Source organism: Arvicola amphibius, chromosome 6, assembly GCF_903992535.2.
Source record: "Arvicola amphibius chromosome 6, mArvAmp1.2, whole genome shotgun sequence".
NCBI classification, from domain to species: Eukaryota; Metazoa; Chordata; class Mammalia; order Rodentia; family Cricetidae; genus Arvicola; species Arvicola amphibius.
Window position 1 is genome coordinate 36,934,388 of NC_052052.2, and position 20,938 is coordinate 36,955,325.

General features: G+C 45.2%; 2 protein-coding genes across 2 annotated transcripts in view; both read right to left on the reverse strand.

Annotated features, from left to right (window-relative positions):
* Bend5 (BEN domain containing 5) overlaps positions 1–11,710 on the reverse strand; it is a 44,469-nt gene extending 32,759 nt beyond the window's left edge. The window contains exon 1 of the mRNA XM_038333741.1: positions 11,474–11,710. Within this exon, the coding sequence (XP_038189669.1) occupies positions 11,474–11,699 (226 nt within the window). The 5' untranslated portion in view covers positions 11,700–11,710. The remainder of the gene's footprint in view (positions 1–11,473) is intronic.
* Positions 1–20,938, reverse strand: part of Agbl4 (AGBL carboxypeptidase 4) — a 1,010,368-nt gene that overhangs the window by 216,701 nt on the left and 772,729 nt on the right. The gene's annotated exons all lie outside the window — the stretch shown is intronic.

Consider the following 20,938-nt stretch of genomic DNA (forward strand, 5'->3'; position numbering starts at 1 on the left):
GTCTATGCTGTATTTACTATACTCTATTATCCTACTATGCTCCAATTGCCTGCTTAGAAACTTCTCTGGTACCTAAGTAACCCCATATGATAGAACTGGCCACATGAGAGAGACTCATCAAACATAATTTTTTAATACAATAATAATGATAATGATAATAAATGCAGGCTCTGCCAGTAACACATGAATGGATACTCAGCACCAAAGTCACTGGGTGACTGTGAATCAAAATTGTGATATTCCATTGTATACTGAGAATGTCTAAAAACAGAAAAAAAGGTGGGGGGGGGGTTAGCAAGTGTTAGGGATGATATGGAGAAACCGGTGAGACTGACAAAGGAGACAGCAGCTTTCGAAACAGTTTAGCAGTTGCTAGAAGAGTTAAACACAGAATCTCCATATGACCCAGCAACTGCATTTCTAGATACAACTCAAGAGAAGAAATGCAGGTCTACCTAGAAACTTGTGCATCAGCATTCATAGAAACAATATTCATAATAGCCAAAAAGCTAAAACAACACAAATGTCAATCAACTTATGGAGGGATCAAGTTTTATGTATTTTGCATGGCATACCCCTACAAAAGAGTACTACTATTCCCCATAAAAAGAAATGACATACTAGTTGATGGTACATAAGGATGAGTCTTTAAAATATTAAACTAAGCTAAAGACTCAGACACAAATGTCACGTATTTTATAATCCTGTTACTATTATTGTAATAATAATTATTATTATTCAGAATAGGAAAATTCAGAAACAATAAATTGGGGGAAACTGGCCAATAGGAATGATGATGATTTTGGGATTGGGAAGATTATGAAAATGTTTAAGAACTATATAGAGAATTTTACATACTTTAAAAGGAGTTTAAAGGAGCTGGAGAAATGTCTCTGGCCAAGAGCACTGGCTGCTCTTCTAGACGATCAGGTTGGGCTCCAAGCACCCACGTGGCAGCTCACAACTATCTGTGACTCCAGTTCAAAGGGATCTGATGCCCTCTTCTGGCTTCTGCGGGCTCCTGCAGGCACATGGTGCACATGCATATAGCAGGCAAAACTGTCTCTTACACAGGAAAAGAAACCTACTAAACAATAATTAGAATGGTGAATTTTGTGTTGACTTAAAAAAATAAAACACTTCAATTCATGGAGGGTTACCTTGCTCAGCCTAGATACAGAGGAAGGGGCCTTGGTCCTGCCTCAAGTGATGTGACAGACTTTGTGGACTCCCCATAGGAAGTCTCTCCCTCTCTGAGGAGTGGATGTGGAAGGAACTGGGATTGGTATGTAAAATAAGATTGCTTTAAAAATAAAAAATAATGCGATACTGGCCATGGTGGTACACATTGGTAATCTCAGCACTTTGGGAGGGTAAGGCAGGAAGATCTTGCCGTTCAGTTCCAGCCTGGGCTATAGAAAGTTTCAGACTTGCTTGAACTCCCAAATGAGACTCGGTGTGGAATGTCTACTACAAACAATACAGACAACACTGAGCAGCAACTCTGCAAATAAGCATTATTCACTACTTCTGCTTTTCTAAAAGAAAAGAAAACAAAAGAATCTCACACAAAACCTCTCCCTAAACTCACCTAGCAGCAAAGGTGCAGAGCCAGAATGTGATAAAGATCTTCTGTCCCACAAGCTAAATTGCATCATCTCCCAGTACATGCATAGAACGCACAGAAGCCATGATGGCTCAACTAATGGATGGTTGAATGAATGACTAAGTGATGGATATACAGGTAAGGAAGCTGCACTACTCCTGCTTCCCGTCTTTAGGAGTCTGCAGAAAGCAGCAGCCATTGTAGTAATATGGTACAATATAACCAGTGTTATCCAGGTCAGGGGCCTTGACTGGGTTCTTTGGAAAGCAGCCTGAGCAGTCCACACAGTTCTGAAGTAACAGGAGTTCACCAAAGGGACAGAAGCAAACTTTAAATCACATACAGTGAGCTGGATCCTAGCTGCCTCAATTACAGGCCAAGGGGATCTTGACATTCCTCTGGAAGCCAACCAGCACCTGGCTGCCCTGCTTCTCTTTAGCTTCCTCTTCCATCCATGCTCCCTGGATATGAGGGTTATGAAGACCTGAAGCCTACATTCATCCTTTTCTCTAGGCAGTGAGCACATACTGAGCCCATCTGTATCCAAATACTAAGCAGGGTGGTTTTGGGGTTAGAGGTACTTACAAGCACAGTATGGTATGTGCCAAGAAACACAACCAGAATGCAAAGCCTGACTTCCCAAGAGGTGCCGGCTCACCAAAGGCTCTCCAAGCCTTCCTCATGCTACTTCTGGGTTGAAGGTGGACTTATGCTAGCCATATCTAACCCATAGATGATTCCACAGAGTCAGCACAGAAGCAGAAGGCATGGTTGGGAGAGGGAAGTCAGTGAACTAATAAAAAACAGCTTTAGCATTTGAATCAGGTGGGCCTGGGCCAGAATTCTGCCTTTGCTACAAACTATGCGAGGGAACTTGGGCAAGCTCCTTGACTGGTCCAAGCCTCAGATGAAAACTGCTTTCTAAGGAGACGGTGCATGTAAAGTCCCTGGCAAAGTGAAGGTCCTTCCCGTGATATTCAATAAATAGCAGCTGTTAGGCCACGCTTGTGGGTTATGCGTTTGGCTTCTGGTCCTGTGGCAAAGAGAGCCACTGCAAGAATGTGACACAGATTGAGGCATGATGAAAGAGATGGTTCAGGAAGATTTATGTGGCCGTGCCAAGCAAGATGGATGGGACATGTGGATGAGCCCCAACATGGGGTGACAAGAAGCTATAACTCTTGACCAGTCACATTAATGAAGGTGAATGGTGGTGTGGATTACCGTAGACAGCAAATCTGTCGTGCAGCGTTTTAATGTGACTTTGGAATATGATTCTGGCTTTGACTTCCAGGAAACCACGCACGGAAAACAGGAGCTGACCAGGAAGAACAGAGACAGAGACGGCTCTCTAGCCAACCTGCCTTTCCAATTTTACCAAGTTTAGAGGCAAACAGTTAGTTTTGGTGTATATAGAAGTAAGTATGCATCCTCGGGGGAGACACCATTCACTCTCCTGCTTCTCTGACTCTGACAAGGAAGACGACCGTCAGCTTGAGCATCTCCACCCTCCCCTATTTTCTATGGTGTCAGCAACTGGCTTTACACTTTCCATAAATCCTGAACAAGCACCTACTGTGTGCCAAGCACCTACTGTGTGCCAGGTCTAGTGTCAGGTCCTTCACATCAGTGCATCTAATCCTGCAGCAAGTTACTCAAGTATGAAGTCTAGGTGTAAGAGGCGAAGTGGCTTTCCTAAGACACAAGAGACAGGGAGGATTTCATTCCGCTCTGTTTGACATCCAGGCCCTGTTCCTGTCGCCTAGTTGTAGCTATTGAAATGAGAGAAAAATTAGCCTTAGGAACTGAACTGAAAGAACATAGACAATAGCAGTATACTGATAAAACTTCCAAGGTATTTGTCTTTCTCCTGACTCTGCCTACACTTTACAAGACTTCTCTGATGAGTTCCCAGCCTGAGATGCACACTATATAAATCCCTGCACTATAAAATTTATTTAAGGCTGCCTAACTCTTTTTCTGTCTCTGTGTGTGCACGTATATGTGTGTGTGTGTAGTTTTAAAATGTGTTCTTCAAGAATATAGCAAAACTTGCTATTTGTTATTAACATGGGGAGAAATGGTGGCACAGGAAAAAAGCCAATGGTGTTCTTGAAGTATCAGACAGGTGAATAGGAAACCCGGGGCAAATCTGTCTTCAGACCCCTGAAAGATCTGAGGATTCCGGGTTAAGGGGGAGCAAAGCTGTCCTACCTCCCACTGTACATGGCATCATCCTGGATAATTAAAATAATCTAAAGCCAGAGCTGAGCTTGGTGTGAGTCTGCCAGTTAGAATAAAATGCTAAGTTCCGGAGGGCTAAACACAAAATGTTTTACAAAGGTTTTGTCTTGTTTTATAAATATCTATATGCAAGCTTCAAGTTTTTCATCTTCACAAAAGAAAATCCTGTGAAGCCTTGTGTTTGCATTAAAAACAGATACGCCACAGAGAGACAAGCATGCTGCATTCTCCAGCCTATGGTGTTTATTTTTATAAAACACAAAGCAGATAGAATTCTCAAGTTTCAAGGATTTTATCCAGCCAAGACAACAAAAAGAAGGGTGCCCTGCTGTGGAGTGGCAGAGGCAAGCAGGGGTGCTGGCCCAAGGCCTGGCTCTCACAGGCTCGCTGGGTGACCTGGCCTCCCTTAACTTCTTTCCAGTGGAACACAAAGACAGAACTGGAAACCCCCAACAGGTCCTTCAGTGTTCCAGGTCACTCTCTTATCTGACAGGGCAGGCAGGCAGGCAAGAGATCACCTCGAAGATTCCTCCGAGTGGGGCTGTTAGAAGAAACGCTCTTCAGAGGCCTTGTACCTACAGGGAGAAGAAACTGCCAGGCAGGGGTGGGAGGCCTCCTTGCTGGCATGCCCACCTCCTTGCTGTCCCTGGAACAGAGCTGGGACACAGACACGAACAGGAATGCCATCCTGCCGGGTCACCCAGCGAGCCTGTGAGAGCCAGGCCTTGGGCCTGCTCCCCCTGCTTGCCTCTGCCACTCCACAGCAGGGCACCCTTCTTTTTGTTGTCTAACTGTCCTTCCGTGTTTTACCAGAAGTGTTGCTAAGGTAATGAGTGAATGGCCCCACAGGAGAGTCACAGGTCAGCAAGACACAGGAAAACGGGGAGTCCCCCGTGCTTAGGTCTAGTCCCAGGAGGACTTAAGACACAGTTGCATCCTACATTGAACATGCATTTGCTCCTCTCCACAAAGGGCCATGCCTGTGACTCACCCGACTCTTCTTCAGTGGTTAGTCCACCAATGGGTAGCCCCTAATAGCTGTCACTATTAGGAAGTCTGTACTGTATGCAAGGGACTTGCCCACGTTTGCTTGATAATACACAGTTTCAGACGAGCACCTAATGCTCAGAGAAGCCGAGCGTTTCTCTGCCGTCACACAGCTAATAAGCAGCGGTCACCGTTTGAAACGGCACTGTCTTTAAAGTCCGTCCTCTTGAGTTTTCACACTTCCTCCTCTGCACCTAAGCATGTGACTTCCAGGTTGCCTAACCTTCCTGTACCCTAAGACAAGCTTCCTTTCTCAAACAGCCCTGACTTGCTTCCACCTCCTACAACGGGGTAGGCACTCAGTCCCATGCTGGAGGCCATGATGCCTCTGCCTCCGTTTCTAATCCACTGTTCACAATGAGTTCTTCAATTCCAGCCCCTGTCCCCAATTCTACTTCTGGGATCCCCCGAAACAAGCCTGATCCTTCCTCTATAGTGTAAAACTCAGAAACCAAAAAAAGTACAAAAATACCGTTCCATGCAAATCTTCTCTTGTGCATGTATATTTAGCTTTCCTGTCATCTGTCTCACCAATGAGCTCTGGGGAGAGGCAGTTGTTGCATAGTTAAATGAAACAAAAGTCAGCCCAGACCTGTGGTGCCCAGACCTCTCTCCTCATGTGGTTTCCTAGGACCCCCCCTTATCCCTTGCTTCTCAGTCTAGCTCTGGCTGCTCTTTCCCAGTCACCTTTTATGGTTTGTCTCTTCAGCAGTGCCCTTAAAAGCTGGTGTTCTGGAGAGTTCTGCCCGTACGTGCTTCTCTCTCTCTGCCTTCACCCAAGGTGACATCAGCCCTCTCATGGATAATTACTTCCAAATCAGGACCTTTAGCCTGACATACTCTTCCGAACTCTGGGCTACTCACTCTCTTGACATCCCGCTCTCCATGTTCAACAGCACCCTAACAGTCTTCAGAGCTCACACAACGTTCATCATCTCCCCTTCCAACCTGCTACTGTTCAAGGTGACCTCTGAGGAAGGAGGGTCCAGATCACCGTCTCTTGTCACATCACCATCCCACAGCATCACAATCAGGCAACTGCCAAGTCTCGAGGAGTTTCATTTTCGTGTGTGTGTGTGTGTGTGTGTGTGTGTTTGATTTTCTGTTTTTGTGACAAGGTCTTGCTGTACATGTAGCCTAGGCTGGCCTATTATTTATGAACCTGCCTCAGCTTCCTAAGGGCTGACATTACAGTCTTGACACATGGGAGAATACAGTCCACTGTCTGGAACCTATAGCGCTTGCTGAACGGGTGCTTGAGTAGCTTCCTCCAGCTCTATCTGGAACAGATATGCATGTGTGGAACCTGGAATCTGGTGGTTCCTGAGATCTTTAGCCAGACAATACCAACCCCTGTTCTTCCTGCATTACCTCCCAGCATTTAGCTAGACCACATGATAGAATTCAGACCCAGTAGAACTTAAGTGGGCCAAGGAAACCTTCTCAGGTTATATGATTTTCTGGTAACAAGGGTACACATAGCTTCTGTGTCTGAAGAGCTTAGACAAAGGTACACAGGCAAGAAAATTTCCTCCTAGAGAAAAGACATCAAATTGAACTCTACTTTTTTGGATATTTTTAAATGTAAAAGTTAAAGTGCTCTTGAACAAATTAACACACACACACACACACACACGCCCCAAAAAACAAACCAAAAAACCCAACCAAATAAAAACAAAAGCTTCAACTTGCCTGGGACTTCTCCTTGCAGCCTATTAACCAGGCCCCTGAAGCACTCTTCAGCACACAACAAATGTGTGGTTCTTGAGCACTAAAGCTCACATCAGATTCAACCGTCAGTGATTAACATTCCAGTAGAATCTGCAACAAATGACAGCAGGCAAGTCCCAGTCTTTGCTCCAGTGTGTATCAGCAGAACATGTCAAAACCTAAATTAAAAGTTTTCACTTGCTTAGTTTAAGAAAAAAAAAAAAAAAAAAAGCAATCCCTTGGTTGGCATGCTCCCACTGATGACATGCAACAATCTCTGCATGTGAGATTGGCTAGTCCCCTGCTTCGCTGCGAGCTCTGTAGAAGTTCCAAAGCATTTCTGGAGCAAGTGATCTATTTGGACTGACAGTGCCAAGCTGGGACCTGAGCCCTGGATGAGCTAAAATTACCAAAGCGAGAAGAACGTGGCTTTGGGACTTATTTTCCCCAAGTGTGGGGTTTCTTCTACTTGAGGGAGTGATAAAGAATGTTGACTTTTTCCAGATGAATAAAATTGAATGAAACCTCAAAAGTCCGTCGCAGGTTTCTGTTCTAAAAACAAAACAAAACCAAGTGTGGTAGAGGTGCAAGTCTCCTGTCTCTTTATCTTCCAACAAAAAAGCATTTGCCTTCACAAACTACAGGAGCGCAGCGCAGCACAGCCCGGCCCAGGTGGATGTGCAGCACTGGACAGCAGGCCCCTGCTCTGGAGAAGTTCACTATCTGGCAGCAACACTGACTAACCAAAACAGGCTTCAGCTGCTACAAGTCAAAAGCCCGCAAGCACAGTGCAAAGCGAGCTGAGGAGGGAGTCTCCCTTGGGGGCAGAGGCAGAACAGGCAGTGCCCTTAAGGCTGGGCGCTTCCAGTGTACTTTGCCCACTCCCTCTTACAGCTGTACCAACAACGGGTTCCAAGTCTGTTTTCCCCCAATGGAAGGTAAACTTCACTTTAACAGAGGGTTCGAGTTAGACAAAGATTACTCCACAGTGGCAGACCTGGGAGTATGTGTCCACAAAGTAGCAAGAGATACCTCAGGTCCAGGGCAAGCAGGGTTGAGGGCTGGGGGTGAGACTAAAGAAGTGGGGCTGGGGCTGGGGCTGGTCTACTGGGACATGAATGTCAGGCCAAGAAGCTGAAGCTCTATCAAGCAGGCCATAGGGGAGCTCCAGAAGGTTCTGAGGAGAGCAGTCAATTGATAAGACAGTGGTTTAGAACATTCTGAATGCAGTCTAGACAGTGGCCTGGACACTGGGGTAATGAATTAGCAGTCTGCCGCAGGCTTTAGAAGAGAGCCTCAGTAAGACTGAAAGCAGCCAGTGCTTGTAGATCTAGAAAAGAAAACTCCAAACTCTCCTAGAATTGGTCCCTTCGATATGCTTGCTGGGGCCTGGTTTCAACCTCTGCTTAACAGTTCCTACACACTCCCTGAGGACAATGTTTGTGTCTTCATCACTCTGCCCCCTCCACAGAAGTCCCATGTGGCTGGGCCTAAAAAGACTGTCTTCTGTGGATCAGGCCATCATTGTGATCATGCTGCCTTCATGTAGCCACGCAGTACTGCACTGGGTCTGGCCTGTAAGAAACAGGAAGGCCACACTTGACCACAAAGGGAATTTAGGGCAGTCAAGCAATAATCACACAGTATAGATGCCCAGGAAAAATGACAGAATTGTCAGGCTACAAAAGCCTACAGGAACCAGTTGGAGTCTCTAAACCCCATAAGCAGGCTGGATTGCAACTAGACAAAAGCCAGGGCTTTGCAGGGGAAGTTCTCAATTTCACAGGCTGCGTGGCAAAAAATGCAAGTAAGAAGAGAATACAGCTCACAGGGGAGTCAACCCCTGAATTAGCCTGTTCCTTCAGAAGGGACAGGTGCTCCTGGGAGAGGATTTTGTCAATGAGATGACAAGTGAGAGCTTGCGGAAGTTTTTGATTCCTGGAGAAAGGAGGCTGGTCGGGTAATAGAGGAAGGAGAGCATTGTGGGTGTGAATACTCAAAACTAACTGTTCTCTCCAGCTGGAAAACCTGCCCGGGACTACACATTTCATTGACATTTTCCCTTCCCTTTGGCCCCTTCCATGTCATGTTGTATTGGTTCATCAGCCACCTCACAAAGGAGATTGCCAAGCACTAGAAGATCCGGGCTGGAGTTTTGGCTTTGCCATTTATTTGTTTGTGGCGGCAGGGAGTTCTCTGAGCTTCAGTGTTCTCATCTATAAAACGGAAACAAGAACCATGGCAATATCTATGAATGGGTACTAGACCAAATAACAGAGGAAGCCATGCGCTAAAGGTTGACACACTAAAACCATGGCATAAGCTACTGTGGGTGGCAAAGTACAAAGTACCCTAGCGGCTGGCTGGACATTTCCTGGGTTTACGAAAAGGGTTTACTTCAAGACAGTTACAGTGGTTGGCTTGGGCAAACACATGGCAAAGTTAACTCACTTATCACCAAAAGCCATAAGTGGTTCTGAAGCTTCTCCTGATACCACGCTACTGAGGTCAGAACTAATTAATTAAGCAGGAGCAGTCCACAAATGCAAAGTCACCTCTGTCTTTCTCTTGAGGAACTAACTCCCCAAACTTGGTGCTGTACTAGAACTTTGCTCCTATGAATTGCAAGGCTATAAAAGCCTACAGGAACCACTTTTGTGTGAGTCCCTAAGCCCCACAAGGAGGCTGATTGCATTTAGACAACAGCATGGTCTTTGCATGGGTCAGATGCACTCTTCAGGTGAAGACACTTCAAGTAAGCTTCAGAGCCACCAAGCTCAACACACAAGACAGAATCCTTCCAGGATACATGAATTCCCAGGTTCACACTGGCCCTTCCAATCAGGTCTGCACCAAGAACAACAGTTTCGATTTAAAAAATTAACCATCTTACTGGAATCCAAAATGGAGTCTGGCCACCCTCAAGTTGCTACTGTCCCCACCCATCCCTGCCATGCACCCATCCCCCCCCTCCTTTCTTCTCCGAAGACAAAAACTGGAGATGAGAAGAAGCACTTTTTAACTCAGTTTGCTGTAACTAGTACCACACTTATTCTGCTGAGTTTCTAGCCGCTGCTTAGGTTTCTTAGGTATGGATGCAAGTCTGTACATAACTTAATACAACATTGCAACTTGTGTTGATTTTTGGTAGAGGCTGTCATCTGCCTAACTCGTCTTTCTAAAGTTCTTGAAGAACTACATGTATCTATACTTGCTGAATGAATGGACAAATAGATACTTGAGTGGAGATCAACAATCTCCAAAAAAAGGAAAGGACACCCATCTCATCCACTTTCCTGGGCTCTTCCAGATCTATGTACGGCAGATCTATTAAGAAGCATACTCTCTTTTCTTCTAGCAAAAGAGAAGCTAAGGTTACACCTAGTTATAATTATTAGGCTTATCAACTTGCTGAATAAATTCCTAATCCCCTCCTAGGTAATTAAAGGCAAGCAAGCAAACAAAACCTAATCAGTTATGAAGACTTCCGCTCTAAAACCTATCTCTCTCACTCATTTTTTCCCCTTGGACCTTGGTGTCTGGTGGGGTGAATGGACCTACAGCTCTGTGCTGCCCCCCCCCCCCTGGGCCTGTCAGCGAAGTGGTTAAGGGCTCAATCTATCAAAGAGGAGACCTTGTGGTGTTGATCCATTCCAAATCTTCTACTCCTTCGTTCCCACAAGCCCTACTTCCCAGAGGTATTAGAAAGGAATTGGCCACGAGGCTGAGGTCCACCGACAGCTTGTCCTGGGGTCCTTGGCAAGCCACTATGATTCAAGCTAGGCTCGTCTTTAGGCTAAAGGAGAGAGAACATGGGACTCTGGAAAAGTAGGAAAAGTGTCAAAACCACAAAACCCTGACAGTCTTCATTGGGTTCCCAACCTTGGGTTGTCTTCCAGGTGGAAGGTAACTGTCTCTGCTTACCCAGAGGTAGCAGCAGCTACGCCTCTGCCCCTAGATGGAAGTGGTAAGTAAGCTCCTTTTCCCTGCTTGGTGTGCGCCCAAGCCTTCTACAAGTGTCTGGGAGAGGTCAACTTTGTTTGAAGTTGTCTTTTCTTGAAGAGGGGCCACAGCACAGGAGGCTAAAAAGCTTGGCTTGCCCTGTCAACCAACCAAATCTATGTATCTTTATCCATCCACTTAGAGACCAACTGCCAGTCTGTCTCCTTCCCCTCTCCCTGACCCTGTGTGTGAGCAGGGTCAGGAGGCAAGGCCCTAACCTGAACTAGAAACTGTTTGCCCCTATCTCTCTCTCTCTCAGGGAGCATTCTGGGAGATGTAAAAAGGAGCAAGGAGGTGAAGCTACCTTAGGACCCCCTTCCACTTGGCCAGTACACTGAGGTTGGGCCTCCTGGGTCCTAAAGATGGCCCAGATGGGAGAAGGTGTCAGAGATTCCTTCTGTGAGAAAGGGGCCCCATCTAAAAGACCTAAAATTGCTTCTAGCTCCAAGAAGACACCAGTGGCCTTAAAGGGAGAGAGGAAGAACAGTTTGAGAAACTTAAGGTGGAAAGCGACTGTGAGAGAGGTAAAGGTGAGCGATGGAGAAATGACAGTAGGGTAGGCAGCTCGTGAAAGGGAAAGTGGAGAGGCAAGGAGAATACAAAAGAGTCAGAAAGAAGAGGGCAGAGAAGGCAGGCTGACAGCCGGGCGCCGGAGTGTCAGATAAGCAAGGAAGACAAAGGGGACCCTCGGGTCTTTTTAACTGGTCTGGCCTCTTAGCGACACCTGGTACCCAAAAGAAAGCCCAAGGGGCAGGAAGGGGAGGCAAGAGCAAGCTGTGGCTCCCCGGCCACGGCCGCTCAGCCTCTCCCAGATCCTGCCCTAGTCCGCCCGGACCCGACACCCCTCCCGGCCCGCTTGCTCACCTGCCAGAGCCAGGATCTGGGCCTTGTGGAGCAACAGCGTGCCCCAGTCCCGGGGGGGACGCGGGGGGCTCTCGGGCTCCGCGCCCAGCTCCTCCGGGCCCCGGTACACTGCGTACACCTTCTGGTTGTCAAAATCCAGTCGCGAGCGGGGGCTGAAGTCGCGCACGCACGACACGGGCAGCGCGTAGCAGACGTTGTCCTCCAGGAACCGCACAAAGGCGTACATGGTGGGCGCCGGGGGCGGGCCCGGGCGCCGGTCAGCCCGCGGGGCGGCGCGGAGGTGGGGACCCCGCGGGGGGCGTGAGCGGCTGCCGGGCCGGGGCGGGGAGGCTCCCCGGGGCCCCGGCTCCCCCCACTGTTATTGTTCCTGAAAGCCCCGCTCTGCCAATCGGCTGCTCTCGCCTGGGCGCGGAAAAGGAGGGAGTGGGGAGAGCCGGGCGAGGGGCGGATGAGGGGGTTTGGAAGCGCACCGCCACTTGCGAAGTCAGACCCGAGCAATCACAGCCGGAGTGCGATTGCTGTAAGGAGGGGAAAGAGCGGAGATTCAATAGCCTTAATAATAATAGTACCATTGCACGGTGGGGGGAAAACACTGCTAAAAGTCGCTTTCGGCCGAATTCAGCAGTTTCGATAAGCGCGCTGCAGGACAAACTGCATTGCAACAAAACTATTTTGCAAAGGACGGGAGGGTGAGGGAAGGACTGAGGCTGGTGGGCTGGTAGAAATTTTATGAGAATCCCCAAGTGTAAACTTGCAAGTGAGCCAAAGTTTAGTGTTTTGAATTTAGCCACCCTCCTTAGTTCCTTTAGTTTCCCCCCCCCCCCCCACCTCCCCTTTCCCCTTTTCTCTTTCAAAACTACCAGCACCTGCTGTGAGGGTCAGTCAGCCAGAAACATTCCCCCAGAGCTGCCAAACCAGTTTTGGCCAGAACTGGTCTTATCTGAGGTTTCCAGTTGGACCAGCTGCTGTAGAGGCGGAGGGTTTGTCTCATCCTAAGACAAACTAAGACTTCCTTGAGAGGGTTTGTCTCATTCCCTCTAGTCTTTCTCCATTGAGGAATCGCCTCCACTGCACGCTGCCTCTGGACAGGGACAAGTTAGAATGAAGCAGGGAGCGAGGCTTCTGGGGAGCTACGGCAGAGGCTGGACTGTTTGGAGTCCTTTCAAGAGTTCAGGATCTAAACTGGGCAGACCAGCAGTCCCTTCTCTAACTCTTAACAAGAGCTGGTTCCCACAGAGAAGTTACAAGTACCAGTGAAAGATTGACCGGCACGTGTAGCTTCCCAGGAGGTATGTGTAGCACCCAATTGAGCTATTTGCATCCCATTGTCTAACCCAAACAGGGCATTTGCCAGTGAATTTTGGGGGAAGAATAAACAACATTTCACACACATCCATTCCTTCTTATTCAAGGAACCAATATATATTGGGTACATCCTCCGTGTTATGTTTTAGACTTGATGGTCTAGAGAAAGAAAGGATACCTATGTCTTTGTAGTATTTATTGATGTATCAGAACTTGAATTTCATTTCGATCCTTTGTCAATATTCAATTACTGTCTGAATTACACACCTTTCCACTGCTTGCAACCTTAACATTCTAGTTTGAGAGCATTAAAGAAGTTTAATAAATGAGGTAGGAGTGAGCAGGGTATCCTCATAGAGACATACAAAAGGGAAGTGGTAGACGTGAAATGTTATGTTTCTAAAAAACTCATTTTAATGAGCTTAACCTGTAACAAGAAAACAAGTGCCCCCAAATGCTCCTTGTGATTCTGGGTGTCCGGCTTAAGTGGGAGATTTTGTGTCCCCTTATACTCTTCTATGTTCATAGTCCACACACGTAAACCCTTGTTGCTGTTCTCCCCAATAAGGTATTACACTTTAAAATAAAAAGCACCTTAAATAAAATAAAAGCACCTTAGCCATTTTAAACTTAAAGCATTGTGCTCACATTTCAAATCAGCTACACTTATAATGGAGATAAAGCAAAACTCCCAAATTCACTTCATTGCAATCTGAGGAGTACCTTATGCTATTGAACTGTGTAGAACCCAGCCATGATAGGCTCCACAGAGGCCAGGCCTGAGTCTCAGTAGTTTACCCTGAGGCAATACCCGGTTGCAGGAAGGACCACAAACTGAGATTACCCAGGCACCACCCAGGAACAGACCATCCAAAGGAAATTCCTGAAGTTCCAACTGTTGTAGATAGGATCACTTGCCAGCACATGCTCACGAGGACACCCCTAGACAAATGTCAGCCTATCAGGGGTCCTAAACCTTAGAAATCCTTTACCCCCCCACCTTTGCTACTATAAAACCCAATTCTAACTGAGCTCTGGGCGCTCCAATTATTCCAATACTTTGGACACACAGAGAGACCAAGTTTGCAAACTTGTATAAAATAAAGGCTCTTTGCTTTTACATACAGGACTTGGTCTCCTTGTTGGTTCAGGGGGGACTTCGTGGATCTGGGTATAACAAACTCCACAAAGCTCCCAAATCTGACTATAGCTGGTCAGATAAAAGTCCCTTCGCACACCCATTGGTGATATCTAGTCAACTGGACATGACCCCAAGTCATTTTGATACATATTTCATCCTGTCTTATTCCTACACTCTGAGTCATTCCAGAAAATAGGCTCTCCTGATTATGACTTAGTTTGGCTGACATTAAATGGATTATTTTAGAAGGTGGTCAAGGGAAAATAATGTGTAGCAAGATTTCTGGTAACTCACAGTTTGGAATATACAACGTTGGCCATATTTAATGACAGACAGTTCATGAAACTCCACACTATGTTTTCAAAAATAACTTCAGGTAGCATTCGGGCGATTTCCTGCTTTTAGGTGAGGATTGCCTCAAACTATGTTGGCAGTGTCAATGATCACCGCTTTCCTGGACACAGTTCATTACAGAGTCTACATAAACTATTTGACATTTCCCAACAGAGTATGATCCTAGTTCTGGGCTGGCTCCTTGCCCTCGTCCTGGGAAGGCTTTCCCCACTGAGTGCAGGGCAACCTCAGCTATCCCTGAAAATCAATTCCAACGTCTTCTCCTTCCCCAGTCAGGCACACTTGCCGAGCACAGACTAGCCTTCTTCTGTTTTTATCTCAGCACCTTGTATTCCCTCACCACGCGGAAAATGAGTGACAGAGCTCCACACCCTCACAAACTGGGGAGTTCTTTTAACGCGTGGGGGACCTCAAGTCTGGATTCATGGCTTCCATGCGGACAAGAAATTTAGGGCTAATTTATGAAGCAAAGTTGGATATTTTGGCAAAGATATTTTAATGTAGGCTTAAGTGTGGGGGTTAGGAGAAAGCAGGGTGCTTAGGGAAAGAAAGACTCACGCAAGGGCTTGGGTGTGGGCTTCTCTGCAAGACAATCACTAAAAGTAACACAGACCCAAGTGTAGGTGGGACTTCCTCAAGGAGTCTCAATTGTTTTAGCATTAGCCATGTCTACATTTTTGTTAACTCTTGAGTTATATCTAAAACGGTTGCTAAGAAACCGTTTCTTCTTTTCTCTATCATGATAAATAAAATTATAAAAAGGCTCTGGAGATGGCTTGTAATCTGATAAGGTAAAACCAGAAGCCACCCGGGGTTGCACAAGGAGTTTAGTACACGCCCTTTCTCTGACTAGGGATGTCTGGTGAAGAGTCTTAGAGAATTACAGTGTTTACAGCTGTGAAGGGAGAAAGTCCTTAAGCAATTGCTAATTGTGCGGCACTTTTTATTTCTCTGCTGGCAAAGGGTTTCAACCAGATTCTGGAGTGACAGGCACATCTCCCCGCAAATTTCCTGTCTTTCTATCCATCTGAACTAGAATGAGAGCTGTTTGAAGGCAAATAAAAGCTCCTAACTTCAGGAGCCTGGATACATGGCGCAAGGCTGGAAACTAGACTCTCAGGTTAAACACAACATGATAGCATGACTGAGCCTCTTAAAAAGTTTTTCTTGAAATCCTGTTTGTTCTTTTCAGTGTTGGAACTCAGGCTAACTCTCTTTCCCCCTCTCATTATCCTACCTGGAAACTGGGATCCTACACTGAAGACAGACACAGAGATGAGCACATTAAACCCCAGCACCCTTGCCTATCCTACCCATGCCAGTGTGAAGCATTATAAAGCAGCAGTTTCAGTTCCCAGCACTCCAACAGAAGAAAAGGGATCAGGATGAAAATGAACACCAACAGGTTTAACACACTCGCCAGTGCTTCTGCCTGTAGGGCCACAGGACGGGTCTGGAGAAGGAATGCAAGCACAGGGGCTGACACAAAGTGGGCGGAACCTGAAGCCAGCCAATCCTCAGGTCCAACAACTCACGTGTTCATTCTACTGCTGCAGACACAAGGAAGGTCTGCTCTGTACTGCACCATGCCTCCCCAGCTGCAACTCCCCCATAAAAACTCAGAAAATCTTTGCCTTGACCCCAGAAGACCTGGGTTCCATCCCCAGCACCCACATGGTGGCTCACAACTGTCTCTAACTCCAGCTCCAGGGCATCTGAGACCTTCATCAGGTCACCCCCAGGTTCAAACAAATCATGTACCCAAGTTGGTGTGACCCATTACGATGCAGTTGTTCCATTTCCCAAGAACCTCAAGAAAAAAATGAAATCAGACGATGAAAAATGGGCACCAGCAGGGTAAACACACTCCCCAATATGTCTGTATGTAGGTCCGCAGAATGGGTTCTGGAAAAGGCATGCCAAGCACGTCGGGCTGAGTACCCTCCTTGAGCACTGCTTGCATACCATTAACAGAGATACATGCAGACGAAACACCTGTACACATAAAATAAAAATAGATATATTCCAAAAAGAGACTCTAAACTCGAAGAGGCACTGTAAAACACTGAGTTCAACCAAACCATGGTTGAATTCCCTTCTCAACAGCTCTAACGAAAGGTCACTTAGATTCAGTGTCAGGAAGTTTGCTACCACATCTTAACATTCGGACACTCTAGATATTAAAGTCTTCCTGCACTGAGACAGATTCTTTTATATACTAGCTGCTATACCAATTTCATGGAGAATTCCATCCTGGCTCTTCAAATGTGGAAAACTTAGGATCTTGTCTTTCTCTAGACATCACTTCCTTCACCTATCTTTCCTCACATGACCTGTTTTAGAGACGAAAGTTGGGTTATCTATCTACTTGTCGTCTACAGCTTCCTGTAAGCCTTGCAGTAAGTGCTGTGCATACTTGATCGGTTTCACACCAAATCACTGAAGAGTGTTGTTAACTCCCAGACAGAGTTCAGAAATGGACACTTATGGCAAAATGGTTTGGTTCTGGGCAGCCTGAAAGGCCGATGGTCATATTTTCATTGTAGAGACTTTGCTCCAGAAACTGTATGGAGGGAGAAAATGGAGGGAGGTAAGTAGGAGGAGGAGGGAGGCTGAGTGTCCTGTCCCACCCCTCCCTTGACTTCCTCTTTGTGTGCCAAATGTACTTTGCCTCTCATCCAAGGCATTTTAATGGAGCAGAACATGTGAACATCTGGGCCAGCTTAGCAACTGAGTCTCCATCTCCTCTGTGCTCTCCAGTTTTTGGGCAGAGCCTTGAGTTCATGTCAACCTCCTTTGGTTCAGCCAGCTGAAGCATGTTCAGTGGCATCAGTGGGACTTATGTTTCATATTACTGCCTGGAATTCTCCATGTACTTTGCAGAACTATTTTGAGGAGACCTGGGTTCTGTGAATTTTTAATGCAATTGGAGCATGTCTTTTCAACCTCTCTGCTAATGATTGATCACATTTTTTTCATGATTTTGCCTTTTTTCCTGTGATGTCTGATTTTTCAAGTCTCTTCTTTTTACATTTTAAAAAACTTTTTAAAAAAGTATTCTAGATTCACCATAAAATTAAGAGAAAAGGACAAAGGTTTTCCCTCTATCCCTTATCCATACTCTATATCCTCCACCACAATGGTCCAACTGAAGTCACTCTGTGGACACACTGTTATCAGTAGTAGCCCATAGTTTATGTCAGAGTTCATTCTCAACATTATACATAGGTTTGAACAAATGTATGCCGTCACATATTTAGCTTTATAGGTTTGATCCTATAAAAATCTGCTCACTGCCCTAAAACCCCTGTACACTCTATCTGTTCAACCCTCCCCACCAACCCTAACTAACCCTGGCAACCATTGGTAATCTTTCTTTATTTCCAGTTTTCCCCCAGACCCTCAGTTTTCTTGCCCCCAAGAATCTAAGAAGGAGTTCTTTGGTGTGGGAACTCCTTCTGTATATGTGTAGCTTTTATTGGTTAATGAATAAAGAAGCTGCTTTTGGCCAATGGCTTAACAGAATATAGCCAGGCTAGAAAAGATATATACAGAGAGTAGGCAGAGTCAGCAAGACGCCATGCAGCTGCCAGAGGGGAAAGATGTGAGCTTCCAGCTGGAACCTTGAGGGTAGGCCATGAGCCTCGTGGTAAAATATAAAATAATGGAGATGGGTTAATTCTAGATGTAAGAGCTAGCTATCAATATGCTTAAGTAATTGGTCAAGCAGTGATTTAAATAATATAGTTTCTGTGTGATTATTTCGGGAGTCTGGCTGGCCGGGGAATGAACACGCAACAAGCAGCCTCCTATAACAGTTCTCCACACTTCTTGTGTCTACATTACCAGAGAAAAGGAAAATGTATCCTATACCCTGAAATCCTGATTCAGTTAGTGGGTTAAGAACATTGAGTTTTTGATTTAATTCCCAGATTATTCTAAAGGTTGAGCACTTGTGAGGAAATTTTAAGGCAACATGCTATTTATATAATCAGTTATAACCATCATTTTTGCTGGTTTCAGGGAAAATATATAGGACCTTGAAATGTCTCTATAACGTCAGAGAAGCCATGTAGCCTCTGTGACTTATAAATTCTTCATTTGAAAACTGGCATTCAATGTACGCTATCTTCCTGGGTCTGGGTTCAAACCACAGTTTAATATGTGAGGACTGTTATTACTGTGCTTAGTTATGGGAAAATTTCTTAATCTCTCCAAGCAGAATAACTGCATATGGTTGTTATGAGTATTACATGAAACAATCCATGTGAAGTTATTGAAGTAGTGCCTGACATATGGTAGTGAGTCCTCAGTATCTTATACTCCATCATCACTACCACTATCATCATCATCCTCATCACCACCATCATTGTCATCAACACCATCATCCTCCTTATCACCATCATCATCGCCACTACCACCATCCTCCTCCTCCTCATCATCATCATCACCATCATCACTATTCTCCTCCTCCTCCTCATCATCATCATCATCACCACCATCATCATTATCCTCATCACCATCATCACCATCATCCCCCTCATCACCACCATCATCACCATTCTCTTCTTCCTCCTCTTCATCATCATCACCATCACCATCACCATCATCATCACCATCACCATCATCGTTATTATAAGAGCTCATATTTCCATTCTTGTGAAGGGGAAGGTGCTCCAAATATTTTATTAATTCAGATTAGGTAAAATAAACTGAATCGTGATGATGTTTGTCTAGCAAGTATCCCAGAATGCCTCCATCCACGTGCTCTTTAATGTAAATCTCAGGTTCTAGTCGCCAAAGAGGTATTCTGATCTCAAAAGTGTCCTGAGGCTATGGCATTTGCCCAAACTGCAGTGAGCATTTCCAAAACATTGTGTTTGGAGCCATTCATCCTTTCATACTGATTTCATTAAGGATTTTCTTTGAAGAAATCAAAAACTTTTATGTATCAAATAAAATAAAAGATGCAGATGTGTTTATGGTGGCCAAAAGCCTTGTGAATGTGCAGAGCATAGTCAAGTTCATCCAATGAGATCCTGGCTCTGTGGTGTGAGCTCGTGTGGGCTACTCATGTGAGTTGGTCAGCAGATGATCTGAATCCTACCATGTTACTCAAATAACATTTGAATTGGTATTGAAAAGAAAGAAAAGAAAATGGGGCTATAGTAAAAAGGTACAACTTGCCTCAGTTCTGAATTTCAGTTAGGGGGCTGATTAGTTTGAGAAGCTGTCCCTCATTAAGTCAACTCACACGGTGGGTGTCTTTTCAGATGAAGCATTACTTCCTCAAGAATGTCCTCCCAGATTTGTTGCTTCCAGCTCCCTCCAGAGAAAAGTTCTAGTCACCGTTTTGTTCTTCTGTGTATAGTTTGTTATGCCCTTTATTACAGTATAGAATTATCTATTTATCATAGTTTTGTCTATTTGCCCCTAGATCAAAAGCTCCTTTAGAATGGACCCTTTCTGTTTTCTTTACTGTTACACCCTCACATCTAGCCTGGAACATGGGAGACTCCCAATAAAGACTTAGTGAATGAGAAAATATCTAACGCGAATCTTGAAAAGAGAACGGCCCTGAGAGGCCAGGAGAGGAGAAACATTTAGAGCTCAGTTAAATACCCTGCCTCAGTTTACTTTTGTGATTGTTTCTGTCTCTATTGACGACAATATGTCTGGCTTCCCAGTTGGGCCCCAATACCCCAATACTCAATACACATTCTCATGTAGCTTTTCCTTAGCAAAACTAGACAGGGTGACATTTTTGAAGTGTTGTTTTGAATATACAGAAAGAATAAGGGGAAAATAATTATAGAAAATGCAGAGAGGAGAAAAATAGTCAAGTGTCAATCATGCTTAGTTGATATGCAGTAACAAATACCAATAAAACCATAATAAATAGTATCAGAAACCTTCCAAGACAGTCAATGGGCCTCCCCAGAAATGTGATTCAGCCTCACCCTAAAACACTAGACTTCTTAATCTGCCATTGGCTTGAAGACACTAACCTCCAAATCAGGGCAATCCCTGCCTCATCTGGGCCCCTGCTGATTCTAACTTTTCTGATGGATGGCAGGACAAGATTCCTTCACAGAGAACATCTTAGCTCTCTAGTCAGCTTCTGTTCATGCCAGTCAGGAGGAGCTCAAAATAAGTCTGCCCTTCCTAAGTCCTTGTCATCCATGCCAAGCTTTTGTATGATATAGCCTTTGGCTTCACTTCTGGGTCAAAGGCACAAATGGGTATATTCATTCTGAGGGATAACCCATCTGAAAGGTACATTGTCAACTAAGAACTCTGATATTTTTTAAAGTATGTCTCTTAACCACACCTTAAATTCAACACAATTGGATAAAAGAAATGAAAAACAGAACAAAATATTGTAGATTTCCACAACAGAACTGGTTGCTTTACATAGTATTGGGCTTTTGTTTTTGTTTTGTTTGTTTGTGTATGTATCTATGTGTCTGTGTGGGTTGCTTTCTTTTTAAATTTTGAGATGGGGTGGGATTTCAGATTACAAACTGCCTTGGGATTCCCTGTGTAGTCTGACATGGCTTAGAATTTATAGCTATCCTCCTGTCTCAGACACGTCAACTAAGAGAGAGTTGACAGAAGTTGTTTAAAGTCACTTGGAAAATACGTGGCCCTGTGTTTCTTTCACC